This window comes from Callospermophilus lateralis, chromosome 4 (genome assembly GCF_048772815.1).
Source record: "Callospermophilus lateralis isolate mCalLat2 chromosome 4, mCalLat2.hap1, whole genome shotgun sequence".
In the NCBI taxonomy this organism is placed as follows: Eukaryota; Metazoa; Chordata; class Mammalia; order Rodentia; family Sciuridae; genus Callospermophilus; species Callospermophilus lateralis.
In genome coordinates, this window is record NC_135308.1 from 156,262,405 (window position 1) to 156,282,675 (window position 20,271).

The 20,271-nt window shown below is 36.2% G+C and overlaps 1 protein-coding gene across 15 annotated transcripts in view; it reads right to left on the bottom strand.

Annotated features, from left to right (window-relative positions):
* The window catches only part of Rbfox2 (RNA binding fox-1 homolog 2), a 268,933-nt gene that overhangs the window by 164,622 nt on the left and 84,040 nt on the right, over window positions 1-20,271 (bottom strand). For all 15 annotated transcript variants that reach the window (XR_013091246.1, XM_076855112.1, XM_076855108.1 and 12 more), the window contains exon 2: window positions 12,863-12,913. Coding sequence is in view for 14 of the 15 variants with exons in the window: in XM_076855112.1 (XP_076711227.1) it covers window positions 12,863-12,913 (51 nt within the window). In the remaining variant the exon portion in view is untranslated. The remainder of the gene's footprint in view (window positions 1-12,862; window positions 12,914-20,271) is intronic.

Here is a 20,271-nt window from a genome sequence, read left to right on the forward strand (position 1 = left end):
CATTACCAAGGCAAAGACAACCACATTTTAACCACTTCCATAAGAGGGAAAAGAAACTGCTGGGGTGCAGCTCAGTACTAGAGGACTTTCCCAGCACGCATGAGGCTCTGTGTTCAATCCCCAGTAAAACAAAAAGAATAAAAGAGATTTTTCTCATCAATTTAAAAAAGGGGGGGGGAGAGAAACTAATAAACATGTCATAGTTCATGGGATGGGGGGATTCTTCCTTTTACTATTATTAAAATTAACCCTTTTCTAATACCAACACAGCCCTCTAGATCCAGGAACTTGTACATCATTATGGACCTTCACTGTGGTAGCCAAGCCAGCTTCTCCTAAGAACAGCTCACCTGAAGGCACACCTCCAACCTTGAGTAGGCTTCCCTTCCCACATAGGCCCGCTTCCATCCTAGCTGGGTCAATGGACTTGCTTGATTTTGGAACTCACTCACCCATGTGCTCAATGTCTATCAAGCATGTTCCCTAGGAGATGTGTTCACATTACTCTCTCCCTCTCTAAGCATTATGAACCTAAGGGGGGGAAAAAAATCTCCTCATAAGGCAATAAATTATGAGATTCATGAAATCATACTGGATCATCTCCTTGTTGTCACCGTATACAATATACATCAGTTATAAAAAGGAAAATTTGCGGCTAAAAAAAAATTTTTTTTTTAACTTTTTTCAAGTCTGAGGGTCAATGCACTCACCAAAGCAAAAGCCAATTCTATGCCTTCTTACTACAGCCTTTGGCCAATATTTCAAAAACTGGACTCTTAATTTCCTCATCGGTCAATGAAGATCAAAACTCTGCTGCTGCCCCTTGAACACAGACTCAACTGGGGTCTCAACAAGATCAAAGCAGAATGGGTATGAAAGCAATATATATGTAAATTATACAGGACTATAGAATTACAATAGAGAATTACCATCCCTCTGAAGGGGCACAAATAGAGAGAAGAACATTAGCTGTTGATTAAAGAAAAATCAAAGATGCCAAGAAAAATGAAAAAAATAATCAAGTACAAGGCACATGCCCAGTAGAAATCCTGTAAACTTTCAATGCTTGCTGAATGCCTTACACATAGGATCTGACAGTATTCAACACATGCTAGGTCTCTTCTGTAGCTCATTCCTTACCCTGCCACTTGTCAATCTAAAGCTAAGACACATCTGCTACAATTAACGTCTGAGTTCCTTGGAGCAACAATACCAGAACTGAAGAGCTGGAAGCAGCTGTTTATCTTAAATAATGCTATGATCCACATGACACCAAGATGCTTTTAGAGCACAGGCTGAAGGTGCTCTAAAGGAACAATGAAAGATCCTAATAATAAGACACACACAGGGAAAGTTCTAATGTAATAAAGATATTTACAAAGTGTTTTAAGGGCCTTCTATGGCTCTATAAAATGACAGATTTATATTTCATATCCACTTGACCAAACTCATTAAAACTTGTAAGAGGCTTTCTCTTGCTGAAGATCAGATTTCTAACTTCTTGAGTATTAATTTTTCATATCACTCTGATAAGGCAAAGGCAATGAAAACCTAGCGAAAGTTTGGCCAAGGAGTTCTTTCCTCCTTTGTCCACAGGAAAAAATCTCAACAGGTAGTCTCTGTATATTTCAAGAAGGTTAATGATGAGTGTACCCGGTAATTTATCCTTTACCAAAATTCCACAGGGCACTTTGTGAAAAGTATACCGAGGATATACTTGGTCAGGGTTCTTATTCTCACATCCTGGAGGGATAACAAATCTTTTCACCATGCCCTAACAGGCAGTGACAAAGTGCCACGCAAGGTGGAAAGCACATGCCTTGGAGTGCAGTAGACCAGGTCGAGAGACTGCCCCCCAACAAGAGCAAAGCAAGAGCATCTGACAAGACTTCATGGAGGAAGTAGAATTTAAAGTGGGACTTCAGAATGGACTATATTTAAAAATGGATCTCAAGTAAAGAAATTAGAATTCAAACCCATTTGTGATTCCAAAGCTATATTACCTGCTCCATAATAGTATGACTGGAACATAGCATACCCTTCTTGAAATAAGAGAAAACTCTGAGGCCAGATCATGGAAGGCCTAAAACATCACACTGGAGTACTCAGCAGATAAAGAGAGTGGTAAGATTCCCATGAGATCAGAGCTGTGCTTTTACTTAAATAAATTTGTACATAGAAACTGAAGAAATTATTTTCTAGTGGCACCAAATTCCTAACATAAGCTAGGTTAAATGTTGTAATTTCCCCACCTTTCCAGTCAATCCTAAATCAGCTCAGTAAAACACTATACAGTAAAGCTAAGAAAATAAAAATATTAATCCATTACTCAAACAATGATGTTGCCTACCAACTATGAGGACTTTTGCCTTACCTTGCACTTTCCCAGCTGGTTTCATTCTAAATCATCTGCTAATTGAAGAAAAAGAATAAGGCTTCTTAAAAATGACTCATAAATGGGAGCAGGGTTGGTGGTGAGAAGACCATCTACTGCCTCGTTGCACTGTATCACCTAGGCCAGAGTATACCTACTCTCTCCTTGGCCTCCAGAGTATGCCTACTCACTCTTTGGCCGCCCCAAGTAACTCTAGACAGAGGAGGTCCCAATTTTGAAAATTGCTAGTAAAGGAAATTCTTTGATTTCACTTTGTAAATGGTCCTAGCAATTAATCATCTTTAGTCAGATAATTCTTTCTGATGACCACATTAATTCTCTCATTATAATACAGGTCAACTGCCTATATACAAAGTATTACATCAATTTACTGAAAAGCCAAGCAGTGAAATTATGATCTATCCATTTACAAAATACTAATTAAGCAAGTGAATCAAGAGTCAACTGACAGTAACATAAAAATTACAGAAACCCTACACTAAGTAAAATGAGGGGATAAGTCAAACTGGCATAAAATGCAAGATGCCCCTGCCAGGGGTAGTGGGGGAACAGATACAGAAGAGGAACGAGAATAAAAGCCAGCTATATGGGGAAAGTCACACATCTATCCACAGATCCATCGCAGCCCTCAAAATAAAAGCTCCCATTATTTCCACAAAAATATCAAACCTACTCCCCAAAAACCACAAGATTCAAACACCCTGGAGCCAAAGAGCCCTTAAAGATAAAAGAAGAAATGTGGGTCTGGAGATAACAAGACACTTTCGAGATTACCTGGAGAGCTAAAGGTAGATAAGTAGAGTCTACATTCACAACCAATAAGTCACTCTTGTCCAAGGAAATTTTTTAAAGTTTAATCCTTTCAATCACCTAGAGTATCCAGACTTTTGCTGATGAGAAAATAGAATCTTAGTGAAGTTGAGTGCTTTGCTCATAATCCTCATAGTATTTCCCCAAATCATTTAATCTGACTTTATGGAGATGTTCATATAGACAGGTTAAATTGAGTTTTCATTCCTCAACTGTGACCAGGGATCCTGGAAGATACTGAGAACTCTTTTGGGAAAAGGAGAAACACTTCAAATGAAAGGCACCAGAAGGGAATAAATGCCCAACCGTGGAGAGACCCAGATCAGAAATATATGGAGAGGCAACAGTGAGAAACATAGTAGGAGAAACTAGGAATCTAATTGTAGAGCACCTTGAATATCTGCCTTAGTTTGGACCAAATTCTGTTCAAGTTATCAAAGTATCAAAAATGATTCCCTCTTTCTAGTGACACTGCCAAGACCTGTATGAATTAGATAAATCAACTTACATAGATTTCACTTCCATCACAAAGACCTGTTTTTCTTAAAGATATCACACAGCTATATTCCTGAGCTAGAAATTTCAGATATAATTCACTTTACATAGTGAATAACTAAGAGTTGAAAAGATAATGAGAAAACAGACTTAAATCAGAGAGTGAGCACTAATCATTTCCTTGTAAAGCTTCCCTAAGGTCTTTTTTTTCCATAGAATAAATGAGAAAAAATTATTTACTGACCCTATTACACGCCAGCAAATTCACATATGTTACGTTTAATCCTATACCAACCTTTCAGAGCAGGTATTATTTCTATTTCATAGATAAAGGAATTGAGACTCAGAGAAGGAAAAAAAAACTTGCCCAAAGTCATATAACCTACAACAGCAGAAATGATTTAAAACTCCAAGCCAGGGGTGGGGTGTGTGTGTGTGTGTGTGTGTGTAGTTCTCACAGAGAAATTTCCATGAAACAGCCTTATATAGAAGCTACAGTGTCCTGTTTTAAAAAAAAAAAAAAAAAAATGAACTCAGCTGATCCTCTACTGTGCCACATCCCTGAGGGGATACAGAAAGCAGCACAATATCTCTTCAATACAGGACAGCTTTCTTGCCCAAACTTCCCTGCCACTAAGGATCTGGAGACGGCTATGTTAATCAAGCAAAAAGTGACTCTTGCCCTTCCAGTCTTCCTTGGAGCAACCACCAGGCCTAATCAGAGATAGGCAAATGCTACGCTATGTTTTCAGAGGCTTTTTCATAAAATAGTTACTGAGGGCCTATACAAAGTAGGCAAATAAGGATGAAAACAGTTTTGTTTTCTTTTATGGGGGAAGGGGGAAGATTTATTTTATTCAATCTCCTGAGGAGAAATATTTTCCAATTATAAATCTGTATCAAAGAATATATAAAGAATCCTTAAAATTCAATAAGACAAACAAACCAAAAACAGGAGTGGAGGATGAAAGGCTTGAACAGACATCACACCAAAGAAGGATTATAATAAGCACATGAAACATATCCGACATTGTTAATCATTAGAGAAATGTCAATTAAAATCATTATGCATTTGTTATAATAAAAAAGAGGAGATAAAATCAAGCCACTCTGGAAAACAGTGAAAAATTTGTTTAAAAGTTAAGAAAGAACTTAACCATAACCTTAGTAATTCCACTTCTAGAAATCTACCCAAGAGAAATTAAAACTATGTCCACATAAAGACTTGTAAGTGAATGCTCATAACAAATTATTCATAATAGCCAAACTGGTAAACAGATAAAATAAGGTACCTGCACGCAATGAAATACTACTTAGTGATTAAAAAAATAATAACTACTTAATGATTTTAAAAAAACTTATTTTGAGGCCTGGATGAACCTCAAAAACATGTTAAATGAAAGATGACATAAAAGATGACATATACATATGATCCCATTAATATGAAATGTCCAGAAGAGAAAATTTTATAGTCAGAAAAAATATCAGTAGTTGTCTGAAAAGGGTAGCATGGAATCAGGGACTTCCTATAAAAGAATCTGAGAGAATTTGGGGGATAACAGAAATATTCTATAACTGCAGTGTAGTGAAAATAGCAAAACTCCATAAATTTATTCAAAATCACTGAATAATAACACTTACAATAAATTAATTTTATGGTATGGAAATTGTGTCTCACTGGAGCTGTTTAAAAAGCAATTGCCAAATATATGTTAATGTGTGTGTGTGTGTGTGTATATATATATATATATTTCTACATATTTATCTGATATGTACATATATGTGTAACTTTGTTGAGAAACAAGTATATAAGAAAGGGAATGTAGTCTTCATATTTTACCATTCTATAAAAAATATTGACAGTTATATTAATGTATTATGTAATCATCAAGCAATAGTAAATACTGATTTAACAAAAATGGCATTGTTAGAAGGAAGAAGATCGAGTCTATAAAATCAATGATTCCTCATCTTCAACAGCCAAAGAAAATGCCAAAAATTAATAAATCAAGTAGTAGTACAATATGCATGCTATTTAGATGCACAGCAGGAAGCAATAGAAGAAATAAAAAGCTCTTTCCTATAAATGAAATAATTTGTGGTATAAAATGATCTGAAATGCAATAACAAAGCCTGCAGCTGACCACATGGTCTGAGAAAGTTCTCCCACGAGCACCAGGCGCTGCCCCATTGGTCCGCCCTTCATCCACTAGAGTGTGTAAGAACAACAGCACAGAAGGACCTAAGACACTCATGGGCCACCTGATGACAGCTGCTGGGGAAAAGTGGCCTTTGAAAAAGGCCCTTGCACAAAGGCTAAAAACGATACCTCCACAACCTAGCAGAAAGAAAAGAAAATGACTTTACATTTCCTATAATTTAACAGAGAAGCGGAAAGATGTCTAGTTTTAAAAAGGACCAGAGGAGATTATTTCAGATTATAAGATACAGAAGGAATAACATTTTACTTTAGAGTCAAGCACTCTGATCAAGTCTCCAGCACAGGAGCAGGAGCAGTCAGCATTGAGACAGAACAAGAGAGTAACTGCTAAAAGGCATGGGGTTTCTTTGAGATTGTGGGGGTTGGTTTGTGTAGGGACCTTTGGGGTTTTTGGTTTTTGTTTTGCTTGTTTTCTGAGAGAGTTATTTGTGGAGTATGTGTATGTGTGTTTTGATGCTGGGGCTCAAACCTAGGGCCTCACATAATATGTGCTAACTAATAGCACCTACTCTACCACTGAGCTCCACCCCCAGTCCCTAACACTGCATTTTTAAGGACAGCAATTATTTTAATTTTTCAAAACTACAGACTGCAATGTATTAGTGGGTCCAGGAGTTGTTGGCCTCTGTTAACAATACTGAGAACATAGTACAGACAAGTATTATTTGGTAAGACTAATCTAAGTTATATTCATACATATACATATATGTGTATGTGCTAGGTCAGGATACGTAAAGTAATTGCTTACTCAGTCTGAAGTTTTTTAAGCTCAAAAGCCCAGAGATGGAACTTGAACATGTCCATGAACATGTCCACACCATGTCCTCCATCCTACCAACTTTCCCGAAGGGAGGAAAGCAGTCATCATTTCTTTGCCACCACACCAAATGGGAATGACAGAAGATGTATTTGCTACTGTCCATAGCTCCCAAGCAAAATAACCAAAAGCCCTGAAAGTGCATTTGTAAGAAGTGGACTAAAATAAAGTCTATTCTAGAGATAAAAGCAAGAACTAAAAACAGGAAAGAAAAAATTCTTGAAAGGAAAGAAAATACTTATTAAGACAAAAACCATTAGGTCATTTTTAATCTATAAAGAGTAAGGCTTCCACTCTAAATTTAAACCTGTAATTGTCTAAGTTGCATTTGTCAACTTAAACAGCCCTTTTGACATTCTCACTTACTTCTGTGAAAAACTAAAACTTATCCATATAATAGCTTTAAACAGAATTTTATAAAGTTGAAGGAAAAAATCTTCGAGAAATCACCAACAAGCATTTTTAAAATCCAATAAAGAGCCTGACAACACATTAATTTTTCTTTTGTTTTAAAACACAAAAAGATAAATTGTACACCATAAGCTATTTTAACAAGCAAGACAGGAAGAAAACTTGATAGAAATCAGTTATTCAAGGGGCTTGGGTCATATGAAGACCTTTCATGCTGATGTGTTCTCCAGAGTCCGTACCATCTCATCTTGTGACACTAGCAAAGACAACAGCTGCATCCAAAGAGACACCAACAGAAAAAATACAGGAGGAAATCCCAGACAAAGGCTGAAAATCTGGGGTTCAAGTCCAATTCTGCACTTACCACCTCTGTTATATTAAGAAATTCATTTAAAAAATCTTTGTGTTTTGGTTTTCTTATCTATTAAGTTAGGATAAGGCACAACCTATTTGGCAGAGCTATTGTAAAGATCAAGATACAAAACATCCACAGAAGTACTCTGCAAAATGCTCTACAAACATTAGTTTGTCTTTTCTCTTTTGAGACATGGTCTTACTATGTTGTCTAGGATGGCCTCAAATTTGCAAACCTCCTATCTTAGCCTCCATAGTACCTGAGATCACAGGTGTACAGCACTGCACCAGGCTCAAATATTAATTTTTATAATTTACTAATATTCCCAGTTCCACAGCTGACTCAACACCTGAACCTAAGCAAGAGTTTGTGCTACCTCTTATCTCAAATATTAACATTTCTTCTCATATAGTTTGTTAGACAAGATAAGGTACCATAATTTTAAGTTTCTAGAAAAAAGATGACATGGAAGGTACTGGAGCATTATTTTGACATTTAGTTTGCAGATATCTTGCTACTGAACATCTTTTAATCAGAAGAAAGCAAATTACAGTGTCTCTAATTTGTATTTATCTGATCTAATCCTCCTCCCCACCCATTCCCCCAAACTGAATTGATTTCTAAAATAATATTCAACCAAGTATTGGCTACTGAGACACAAAGTTGCTGACAATAAAAATCACCCCTCAGGTGATTATAGTGGAAGCACTTTTAATCAACTAACTTATTAAATAAACTAAAATTCTCCATTTCCCAGGTCAAATATGCTGAGTGAGGCCTCTGGCATTCTTATGGCTAGAACTAGTTCCTAATTCTATCATATCTAACCTAAGCCTTCTTATCCCAGTAGCTGAGAAGTGAGAATCACTTGTTTATCACCAACCTGTTTATACAATTTGTAAGTTTTTATAATTATACAATTAAATACTATATAATCCATAAAATAGACAAGTTTCCTTGGAAAAAACTCAGATTTGAATGCTTTATGAACACTTAATAAGACACTAAAAATTTTTGCTCAGTCAAATTAAATTGTCTACATTTAATTTAAATATATACATAAATATATACTGGGTAGAAGGGGCAAATATAAATTGTATATAGTAGTGCACACTTGTAATTCCAGCGACTCAGGAGGCTGAAGCAGGAGGATCCCATGTTCAAAGTCAGCCTCAGCAACTCAGCTCTAAGCAACTTAGTGAGACCCTGTCTCAAAAATATAAAAAGGGCTGGGGATGTAGCTCAGTCGAAGTGGCCCTGGGTTCAATTCCCAGTACAAGCAACAGCAGCAACAGGAGGAGGAGGAAGAGGAAAAGAAGAAGAAGAAGGGAGGGGCTGGGGTTGTGTTGCTCAGTGGTGAGCGCTTGCCTAGCATGTGTGAGGCATTGGATTTGATTCTCAGCACCGCATGTAAATAAATAAAAGGTACAGGCAACTAAAACAAAATATTTTAAAAAGAAGAAGGGGCATATATAAAACATAACAGTTTCACCCAGATTGCTTTGAATGACATTTTTTAAACTGAACCAGCAAACAACAACAACAACAACAAAAATTCAGAATTCATAGATGACACTCTGTAAAGATATGATATGCCAAAAAAAAGATTTTTTTAATCTAATAGAATTTCAATAGATTTATATGCATATAAAAAGTGTTGACCTCCTATCAAATTATTAGAGTAAACATAGTTGCTCAAATTAAAATAAAATGCTCTTAAGTTAAAATAAGTTTTAAATTATTTTCCCACTTCAACCAATTGTTTAGATTAATCCTTAGTGACCTACCACTCTTGATCACACCATCTAAGAGAACACTGACCATTATGTCTTTAATTACAGCTATGGTTGACTATCATTTCATACATCCCAGTTGGCCTTGGACTATTTCAACATAACTACTAGGGCCAATTTTTTATTCTCAAACGTGCCCCAACTTGAATGATAAGTGTATATGGTCACCTTAATAATAAAAGATATAAAGTTATAGTACCAAGAGGTGACAAGGGGCCAGCGTTAGGACCCCCACTGTTTTCTAAAATAAATAAGCTTGTTCTGCAGAACCAAACCCTCTTCTAATCAGATTGCTCTCTTACCTTTTCTATATAAAAACTCCTAAGCTAATACACACAAATATTCTTCCGTTTAAAAAATAATTCCAACCCACAAAATATTCTAGCCTTAATCAATACTTGAGAAGATGCATAAGCACATGCACATAAGTCACACACACACACACACACACACACACACACACACACACAAAGCTAGGCATCTAAGCACACAGTATCATCAACTTAAAAATCCTGCATGGCTTTAAACATTTACAGCTTTTCAGAGTTGGTTTTTATTTCTATAAAACTGGAAGGAGGTGTGTCTCCTCCACTTCCACAGAGAGCGCACATCAGCCAGCATAGAAGCATATGGAGTGCTTTGTAAAAGTGGCAAATGGCCAGCCCAGAAAGCTTGTTAACTTCTCAGGAAAGAAGGTTGAGGTGACCCCGAACAAAAAAGCAAAACCTCTACAAGGTGGAAGATGGGACTTTTCTTCCTTTTCTTCACAGGTTTTTAATTCAAATGTGTTACTAAGGGCTTTTGTAACATACAAGTTACTACAACAATGAGATGCTGGCCCACTTAGTGCTAGTGAATTTAACACGCAGTGATTTTTAGCCAGCAGTTGCTGACTCCCAGAAGTAAAATAATGTGAGTAAGTGAACACATTCTCAAATGACCATACTTCCCCTGGGTGAGTCAAAGGCCTCAAACAGAAGGTAAGTTTAAGCCCCTTTTCAGGTACTAACTTTAAACAGTCAGTTTTGAAAAGTCACTTTACCTCTATGTGACTCAATTTCCTTGTCCTTCCAAAGGGAACACTGCCTTGTTTATTTCAAAAGGTAACTAGAAGGATGACATAAGAAAATACTGACCAAAGTGTTTTGCAAAAATTGAAAGATTGTAATTTTTATCTTTTAAAATCACCATCAAATGCTGATTTTAAAAAATAAAATCTTGTCTGAAAATGGTTCCTATCTATTTAGAATGGAATAGCAACAGAATAAAGAAAGCAAATATAGTCACAATTAAAATTCACCTACATCCCATTCCCTGGCTCCTGGATTTGCTGAGCCAAAACCACACTGGGGAGATGTAAAGATCACAAGTTCAGTTCCTGCCTAGCTCAGGCTGTTCAGTGACCAGTGTTTCACACTGATAAATGCCTCCCAAATCTCAAAGCACAAAATGAGAGTTCACAAGGTTAAGCACATTAATTAGCAGTACTCATTTGGATTCTGTATTCATCAAATACAACAAGCAGCTATTCAATATTTGCCTATTTGCACTACTCTAAGATCTCCAATTCAAAGATCCAATCGGAGTACAAAATAGAGCCCAAGAAAATAAACTTGTCACCATCAGAATGTGTCTCAAAGTAAATCAGCAGCTTTAAACCATGGCAAAGGGTCTGCACAGGCCTACAGCAGACAGAGGATGAGTGATGAATGTGCAGGTTACAGGAGGAGGTCCCTACCACAAAAGGAAAGAAAAATAAAGTGGTTCCAAGCAAAAAGATTTCGTTTTGTGTTTTAACAAATTCCTATTAACTGCCTCCCTCAGTTCCTCATTGATCTCTAATTCCCACAGGAAGAACAGAGCCTTAGTATCCTTTCTGATCCTTTTAAAGTCAGTTTAAGTCTATTTCTACACTTTACATCAGTTTGCTTTACCTCCTTATTCCAAGATAAGCAAAATTTTATGAACAATGAAATATTTGCATTGATGTAAAGCTAGATTAAGAGGCTGACCATGATCTTGTATATTACATGTCCTAAGTGAAAAAGCACAGGATGAAACAGAAATGTCACTCCTTCAAAGTAGCCCCTAGGACTGCAGTTCTCAGCCTCTGCTGCATAGCATAATTGCCTGTAGGGGTTTCTAAATATTTGAAGGCTAAGCCCAATCTTAGGATTACTCAGTCAGACTCTCTGGAGGGTGAATCTCCAGGAATCAATCTTTCTGATGTAGCCAGGATACAAAACTACTATCAAAGGGCATAAGTTTCACAGCTTAGAGAAGCTCTGGAACAGACCCAAAGCAGAAAGAAAAACAAACAAGCAAAAAGTCTATATTGTCTTTGACTTTGGAGTAAATGACCATATCTTTCTCCTAAAGCTTTCATCTTCAATCTCAGCAGTGATGATCCCATTGGGGGATGAACAACAAGATGAACAATATTTTCTCTTCCCCTTCTTCATAGCCTTCTTGGGGTAAGTTTAATGCCAACCTAGGCACTAAAAATGCAAGAACTGGGTAAATATTCTCAAAAATGAAAGGCCTCCAAATAGGTGACTACTGATTATCCTAGTTTTTAAGATTAGCTTCAGAAACTTGAGATTCAATAAACTTCTGGAAAGAGGAACTGTGTTAATTTTTTGTTTAGCACTATAATGACTCATGTTCCTTTGGACAAGCCTAACAATGGTGGCTTTTTTGGACAACCCTATAAGGAAACATGCACAGGCATTCAAAGATATTTCTAAGAGCTATCCTTTCAGATCTGAAGAAGGGCAATATCCCAAACAACAAGGAGATAAATTTCATTCAGAGACTAGTTGACTTAAGTTGCAACATTTCTCCAAGGGGCAGCCTTATTTGTTCCTCTGTCTTAACTCTGTTTCAGCCTCATCTGCTCAACATCTTCAACTAGCAAGAAGAGTTGGAAGACATTTTACACACTTGCCCCAGAGAAGGTAACTCTGCCCAGCTTTTTCCATTTTTCCCCATCTAACAAAGAAGGGCGGTAGAAAGTTCACTCTCTGAAGGCTTTCTGATTAAAACCATAAGGCTGAAAAATTCCCCCAGAGGAAGAGAATGGAATTTTTTTGTTGCAGATTATTACAAAGACTCAAAAAATCTATGCAGGCAGAGGCTAAATGACAGAAAATAAAAAGACAAGTTCAGCATTTAGAATTATGAGGAATCAAGAAGACCAGGTTAAAAATTATTATACAGCCCAGAGAAGAAAAAATAAAAGCAATCATTACTGCCCTTGAGTGATTGTTTTCCCTTAACATCTGTAATTTTAATAACATGATTGTAATACTTTTAGAATTGAGAAATATGTACTTTTTTTTTTTTAAATTGAACCCATGGCCTTGTGTATGTGAGGCAAGCAATTTACCAACTGAGCTCTATCCCCAGCCCCCGAGAAATATATTTTATATCCCTAAAAGCAAATCTATTGCTGAAACAAGCTGTGTTACCTTCCAAAGTAAGTAATTTCAGGAATGGCTATCATAACATCTTTTGATAAAATATATATACACCTCCATCTGAGTTATAAACAATAGAAACCAACCTGGCTGTCCCGCGCTGGGAATCCATGATAACCTGGGGTTAGAGGCTCGTTCTACAAGAAAGAAAAGGGAAAAAAAAAATCAAACTATAAGAGCAAAGAAAATGTTTAGAATAATCAAATTCACCCAAGTTTATCAATATATACACTTTCTCAATTTCTTAAATGTTCCATTGATGTATTCACTCCATCCTACCTAACTACATCTATCCATCCCAGTTGAGTGTCTACAATGGCACAAACAAAAACAGAAAAAAAATATCTGCGCAGGAACACTATTCATATACACTATTTCCCTTCTTGTGCAGCTAAATCTGTTTCCTTCTCTGTCTATCCCCAGCAGGTGCAACTGAAACGTGGGACAGAACAATTTCAAACTTGATATCATGGGACTTTAGGAACCCATCCCCTAGTCACTGAATATCAGTAGCATTCCCACACACTAGAAAAACAGAAAACTTCCACAAAAATTTCATGTGTCCTTTGGTCAGAAAAGGGATGAGCAGCATCCTGTTGAGAATTGCCTCTTGACCTGCAAAATGTTAGCTCCTCCTCGACATTAACCTGGTTTTCCTCAGTTCTTTTAAATCTAAATGAAATTCTACTCAAGACTTCTCCTACCAACTGTACCATCTTCTGGACTCAAGTGATTCTAACATGTGTGTATGTCAATATTTACTTAGATTATGCAGCTTACTTTATGATGCTAATCTTATTTTTTAAAGGTTATTAAGTGTCTGTCTCATCTTTACATTAAACCACTAAATCAAGATTCTTGAATGTAAGGATGCTAGTCAATAAAAGCTATGCAAACACTAATTTAGTCTAAAGTCACACAGCATGAGCACTAATTTATGGCTTACTTGACCCAATTGATCATTCCATCAACATATACTGAATACTAAGGTTTTCTAAGCATTGTTAGAGGAATGAAGGAATAAGAAAGAGGAATGAAACACAGCCTTTGCCTTCAAGGGAGCTATTAAATGGGAAGAAACAGATGTACACATGCTGGTGCTTTTGTCATTGCTAAAGTGCTCAACGCACCTTCTCAAAGTCATTCATCTCTGCTCCCATCATTTGTATTTTCAATCCTAGCAGAACAACTATTACAGAGGAATATGGGCTGATAGGATTTTCAAATATGCCAAGATAATAACCACCTAATGGTGGATACATCAAGATAGAATTATCTTCATTTCTTTGACAGTTGAAAGTCCACACTCCCTTGAAAAACTAGAGTGCCAAGAGTCAATTTAAACTCACTACAGAGCCCCTGTGTTTTGTTCATCATGGTTTCCAAAAAATCTAGTGCAATGTCGAATACATAATAGACACCAAAAGAATGTGTAAGTAAATAGATAGTTACATAACCAGAAATGACTTTTAGTCACTGATTCAATCAAAGGAAATCCAAGTCCTAATTCTGTATTTTGGGTACTTTAGTATTTATAAATTAGTAAAGATTCCTTCAGCCACTGAAGCTAACTGCCTTAAAAAAAAAAAATTATGAGTACCTAAACAATACTGAGCAAGAAAAAAAAAATGTTGTAGGACTCTTAAGTTTCTGATTTTTGCTTACTAAAAAGCTTCAACACTCAAGAGAGTATGAGCTGGGCTCGGTGGCCCATGCCTGCAATCCCAGGCTGAGAAAAAGGATCACAAGTTCAAGGCTAGCCTGGACAATTTAGTGAGACCCTGTCTCAAAAAATTAAAAAGCGCTAAGGATGTAGCTCAGAAGTAGAGCACCTGGCTAGCATGTGGGAAGAACTGGGTTCAATCCCCAGCTCCATTTAAAAAAAAAAAAAAAAAAGACAGTGTGAGGGGGCTGTGGTTGTAGCTCAGTGGTAGAGCACTTGCCTAACACATGTGAGGTCCTGGATTCAATCCTCAGCACCACATAAAGATAAATAAATAAAATAAAGGCATTATATCCATCTACAACTATAAAAAATATTTTTTAAATATTTTTTTTAAAAACAAAGACAGTGTGATAGTGACATAAGGACAGACAAAGAAACCAATGGAACACAATTCAAAGTCCAGAAAAAAACCTTTATCGTTATGATCAACTAATTTTTCAAAATGGTGCCAAGAAGTCAATAGAGTGGTCTTTTCAACAAATGGTGCTGGACAACTGGATATTCACATGTGAAAAAATCAAGTTGGAATCCTAACCCATAACATGTACAGAATTAACTCAAAGTAGATCATACCCAGAACTATAAAATTCTTAAACCATAAGCCTTGGCTGGGTTAGGCAACAATCTCTTCAATATGACACCAAAAGCACAAGTGACAAAGGAAAAGGGACAAATTAAGTGTCATTAAAATTTAAAACTTCTGTACATCAAAGGACACCATTAAGTGAAAAGACAACTCACAGAATGGGAGAAAATATTTCCAAATTATATGTTTGATAAGGGATGTATATCCAGAATATATAAAGAACTCTTGCAACTCAACAATAAAAAGTAAAATAATTCAATTTAAAAACGAGAAAAGAGGGCTGGGAAAGTAGCTCACTGGAGAGTAACTTGCCTAGCATATGCCAGGCCCTGGGTTCAATCCCTAGTACCATACAGAGAGAGAGAGAGAGAGAGAGACAGAGACAGAGACAGAGAGTTAGAGAGAGAGAGAGAGAGAAAGGACCTAAATAGGCAGTTCTCCAAAACATATAAGCAAATGGCCAGTAAGCACTGTAAACAAAAAGATGCTAAACACCATCAGCCATTATGCAAATCAAAACCATATTGAGATCACTCACACACACAGATACACCCACACAATTACAATCAAAAAGTCTAACAATAACAAGCCCTGGTGAGGATATAGAAAAATCAAAATTCCCATATATTCCTGGCTGGAAATGTAAAATGGTACAGCTGCTTTGGAAACAGTTGGGTAGTCCCTCAAAAATGTCAAACAGAGTTACTATGAGACCCAGCAATTCCACACTAATGTATATAACCAAGAAAAACAAAAGCATATGTCCATACAAACCTTGTGCATGGATGCCCATAGCAGCATTGTTTTATAATAATCAAAAAGCAGAAACAATCCAAATGTCTACCACAGTACATCCATAACTGAATACTATTAGTACATTCATAACTGAATACTATTCATCAATTTAAAAGGAATGAAATACTAACACAATATGGATGAACCCTGAAAACATCATCCTAAGTGAAAAAGAACAGACATAAAAAGACCACAAATTAAATAATTATATTTATAGGAAATGTACAACTAGGCAAATTCATAGAGACAGAAAACAGATTAGTGGTTCCAGAGATCAGGGGGTAGAAATGAGCATGGCTGCTAACAATAGGTAGTGGGGTTTTGGGGGAGGATGATAGAAATATTCTGGAATTGAATAGTGGTGATATATATGCAACCTGGAAACTTCAAAATACTTCTTAGAGGTGAGATTAGAGATCTCTGAATTAATTCTCATTAAATCTGCTGTTTAAATATAACAATAATAGGTAAGCCATTTTGGTTGCTTTCACACTGGGGAAACAAGGGGAGTGGGATTACTGGGGATTTAACCCAGGGGTGCTTTACCACTGAGCTTTGTCACTCAGCCCTTTTTATTTTTTATTTTGAGACAAGGTCTCTGCTTAGTTACCCAGGCTAGCCTCAAACTTAAAATCCTCTTGCCTCACCCTCCCGAGTTTCTGGGATTACAAGTGTGCACCACCACACCCAGATGCACACTGGAGATACATACAGCTTAGAATATAATAAAAGAACAAGGCCCCCAAAATCAACAAGTAAATTTACTTCAATACCGTTCCCCACCAATACTAATGACAGAGATGATGATGACCAGCATATATTGAACAACTAAGCAGTGTGGTTCCAGAAGGAACGGAAGGGGAAGAGAAAGTAGTGAAGAGTCGGAGATAACATAGAGGAACATAAGAATGTGTTTCCTACCATTAGGAAGTCAGAGAAGGTAAGCAAGTGTCTCAATAACACAGATATTAAACAGGAAAAACAAACTGCCACCCTGTTCTGCTGGCCCCCAGAGCCCTATCCTTTCTATTTTGCCAAGTTTCCTCTTAATAACCATTCTATATTATTCCTTTACAGTAATTATTTCAAGATTCTTTTAGAAAGGGATTTTATAATTAAGAAAGTAATTGAAAACTCCAAAAACTTATTATTCATTACTTCCAGAGAACATCTAGCATAGAAACAATATTCTACAATATCCTAGGGTTCAATGCAGAAAACTATAAAAAAAAAATCACTTTCTTACAGGCCAATATTGTCAAAAACTTTAATGGAAAGATGGATGTAAAAGGTTGCACAAAGATGTGTCACAGGAAATGGATTTACTCTTTCCCCTGTCTTGGCAAGGCATTGTGTTCTGTATTTCTGCCTCTCAGGTAAGACTACTGGTAACTCTCTGGGCCTCAGAAACTCCCTGCACCTCTCACTGGCCTGTAACTTTAAGAAATGGCTCATTTTCCTTTTAAATTTTACCACATAAATACCTGTCTCTCACAAATACATTAATTTTCAAATAGTTCAGAGTTTTACAGACATGGGTCTTATTGTATATATTCTCTAGTAATTTGTTGGTTTTTTTTTCTCTTTTTGCTCAACACTCATCTTCATGAGACTCATCTTCATGAATAAATACCATTATACAAAACTAATTTTGATTACTGTTTAGTATTTTCTTATAAAATATGTCAATTTATTCCTGTACTATTTTCCTATTAATGAATAATTAAATTCTTCCCACTTATATTGTTTGTGCTCACAAGCCATGCTGCCTGTGTTCATTCTTTTAGATTTGAGATACATTTCCACTCATGAGATCTTCAAAAACCAAAATGAAAATATCTCAAACTGGCAAGAAAGTACATAAATGGTACCTTCATATCTAATAGGAATGCAAGTATTTGGGGATCACCAGTTTGAAATGCAGTTTGGCAAAAATATTGAGTGCAATATACTTTCTCACAATTTCACATTTATCTACTCTAGAGAATCATTTGCACATGTTCAAAGAAGCATGTGCAAAGATTTTCATTTCAGTACAGTGAAAAATAGAAAGAACTTCAATTTCCATTAATAAGGAAACAGTTATCAATTATTAAATAGTTTCAATATCCCATGTATATGTTTTTAAAAGAAAAATACCTATGATCTCATATTAATGACAGCAAAAAAGTGTTTTATTTTTCAAAACCACAATACAAAAATCATTATTTTTACATGCATATAAAAAAGTAAAGAAATGCATAAGAAATATCTAGAAGGATATACAACAAACCTCTAACACTGGCTACATCTAGCAAAAACAATAGGATCTGAAAATAAGAGGGAGATAAGTAAAATGAAGTGGAGAAAGAACCAAGGGGGACAGGGGAAGGAAGGGAAAAGGGAAAAACTGGGGAATGAAGTTGACCAAATTAAGCCATATGCACGTATAAATATATCACAATGCATTCCAATTTTATATATAACTGTAATGCACCAATTAAAAATAAATGGGGGCTGGGGTTGTAGCTCAGTGGTGGAATGCTTGCTAGCAAATGTAAGGGACTGGGTTACATATAAATAAAATAAAGGTATTGTGTCCATCTACAACTAAAAAATATTTTTAAATAAATAAATAAATGGAAGACCAACAGAGGAAGGAGATCAAGGGGAGAAAGGAGGGAAGGGAAAAAGGATGTGCTGGGGACTGAGATGAAGAAAACTGTTACATGCACCTATGAATACATCAAAATGAACCCACTAATTTAAATGATTATAATGCATTAAAAATAAAATTTTTAAGAGAACAGGATTTGTGGAAGGTCTGAATTGTTTAAATTTTACAAAATATAAAATGCATGATGTATAACTTTGCATATTACTAATATAAGAAAATTGCCAATATTTCCAATTTGCCAAGTGCCTTATAACTTACAAAACCAAATTTATATAATCTCATTTAGTCTTCACAATGCTTGAAACAAGTTTTATCAATCTCATTTTACAGACAACAAAACTAAATTTCCAAGAGTTTAAATTATTTACTCAAAGCCAAATCCTTACTGCTAGTGGCTGAGCTGCCTTCAGACTTAGGTCTTAATTCTATACCCAATACCTCTACCACTTGTAACAACCAGTAAAAAAAAAAAAATAACAACAACATTTCTCAGGCCCAGGCTCAGCTGTTTATGATGGTCCAAAGATCTACAGGTCTAGTAAAACTAACAACTAACACTGAAAACAAAGATGGAATTATAAAGAAAGCTAAGAGATGGGATAGAGAATCATATGTGTTAAACTCCTAAGAGGGAAGAGCTTAGTAGCTATGTACCTATAAGCAAGCAATATTGGCTTTACTAAGACTGAAAGGCTTAGAAACTAATTCTGCCTGAACACAGAAGCCACTCAAAAAAATTTTTTTAATAAATAAAATAAAATAAAGAAATTGGCTGAACACAGTGGCACATACCTGTAATTCCAGCTACTCAGGCAACTGAGGAAGGAGGATCACAACTAGCAAAGGCTGGGGATGTAGCTCAGTGATAGCAAGCACAAGGTCCTGGGTTTGATGGAAGGAGAGAAAGAGGGAGGGAGGGAGGGAGGGAAAGAGGGAGGGAAAGAGGAAGGGAGGAAGGATGAATCAATCGACCATGGCTATCCTTAGTAGCTACTCAGCAATGAAACCTGTTTAGAAGCTTCTGTTTAGTGGATATGCAAAAGCAAAACCCAAGGATCCCTAAGTAACTGTCACATATAGCAACTGCAGTGGATTACACATGTGCAAGTGGACGCCAAGAGAAGTGACTTTAATGTTTTTCACTGACTCCTCTGAAGCTCCATATATAAGCCTGGAGGTTTGAAAACTTCACTTAAGCAGAAGAACACTTCATTCAATCAGAAAGAGTGGACTGTGTGTTTTGCTTTATGTCAAGCAAAGTGCCAGCACCCTTGCCATTAAGGAGCTTATTCTTAATAATTATAAGATAAGCCTATTTTCTAAATGTTTTCTGAAAAATGCCTCATTATTTCTGAATGATTAGCTAATATATTTGCAAGAAATACTGGTAAAATTACCTAGAATACTGCACATAGGAGGAAGAAAAAGGTACCATTTTTCTTAAGCATTTTTAAAATACTATTGAGAGGGGTACTAAGAGGACTTAACCCCAAAGATCAAAACACAACACAATTACAGTTGTGATATGATATGCTAGCCATAAATCCCAAACAGAGATCAATAAAATACTAACTGAAATGAAGCACCATGAAAAATTCCACCTTACCAATCTTTACCTGCTTAACAGATCACATGCTGAGCATCAGAGATTTATTACATTAGTATTTCTTGACTAGCCAGTATCACTGATGAAGGTTGAACAAGAGCAGAGTATAGAAAGCTGGAAATGCAC